Source organism: Seriola lalandi, unplaced genomic scaffold, assembly GCF_002814215.2.
Source record: "Seriola lalandi dorsalis isolate HSWRI2012SDOR001 ecotype SW California unplaced genomic scaffold, Sedor1 jcf7180001979740, whole genome shotgun sequence".
NCBI classification, from domain to species: Eukaryota; Metazoa; Chordata; class Actinopteri; order Carangiformes; family Carangidae; genus Seriola; species Seriola lalandi.
This window is the reverse complement of record NW_019450406.1, coordinates 1-792: the sequence shown is the minus strand read 5'-3', so window position 1 is coordinate 792 and position 792 is coordinate 1. Positions and strand designations below refer to the sequence as shown.

The window sequence follows — 792 nt, the reverse complement described above, 5'->3', positions numbered from 1 at the left end:
CTGCGGACTCCCAGCCGGGGCCCCAGGCCTTCCAGCCTCAGGGCCCCCCTCCCGCCTACCCCCCCCCCACCTCCAGGCTCGGCCTCCAGCCGCCCCCCCTGGCGGTGCCCATGATCCCGGACTACCTCCTGTCTCAGCAGCAGGACGCCGAGCTGCTTCAGGACCAGAAGCCTGTTCTGCCGCAGAGTCTGAACACGCCGCCGCAGCCTCCGCTCACGCCACTCTCCACCATCAAAGCCTTCTCCTCGCAGATCCAGACCCCGCCTCAGGGCTCCGCCTACCAGCCCCCGCTCACCAAGTCAGGCCGGATCAGGAAGTCCCCCACGGGCCGACAGTGCAAGACGCCACCTAACGAGCGTCCGTATGTCTGTCCCGCCGACAGCTGTGACCGCCGCTTCTCCCGCTCCGACGAGCTGACGCGCCATGTGCGTGTGCACACGGGCCAGAAGCCGTTCCAGTGTCGCATCTGCATGCGCAGCTTCAGCCGCAGCGACCACCTGACCACGCACATCCGCACGCACACCGGAGAGAAGCCGTTCGCCTGCGCCGAGTGCGGACGCAAGTTTGCTCGCAGCGACGAGCGCAAGAGGCACGCCAAGATCCACCAGAGGCAGCGCGACCGCAGGACTGACAGGAGCTCCGCCTCCTCTTCTGCCAAGACCCCCACCTACTCCTCCCCTCCCATCTCCTCCCCCTGCTCCTCCTACTCCTCTCCCGCTCATAGCTCCTCCTCCCCTGCTGCCTCGCTCCTCCCCTCCTCCTCCTCCTCCTCCTTCCCCTCCCTCAGCGTGC

General features: G+C 68.1%; 1 protein-coding gene across 1 annotated transcript; it reads left to right on the top strand.

The window, feature by feature from the left end:
• Positions 1–6: 6 nt before the first annotated feature.
• Positions 7–786, top strand: LOC111658513 (early growth response protein 1-like; the record flags this gene model as incomplete). Its single annotated transcript, XM_023411074.2, has 1 exon — positions 7–786. A coding segment is annotated over exon 1 (676 nt), but the record flags the coding sequence as incomplete, so codon positions are not given.
• Between the last annotated feature and the right edge of the window lie 6 nt (positions 787–792).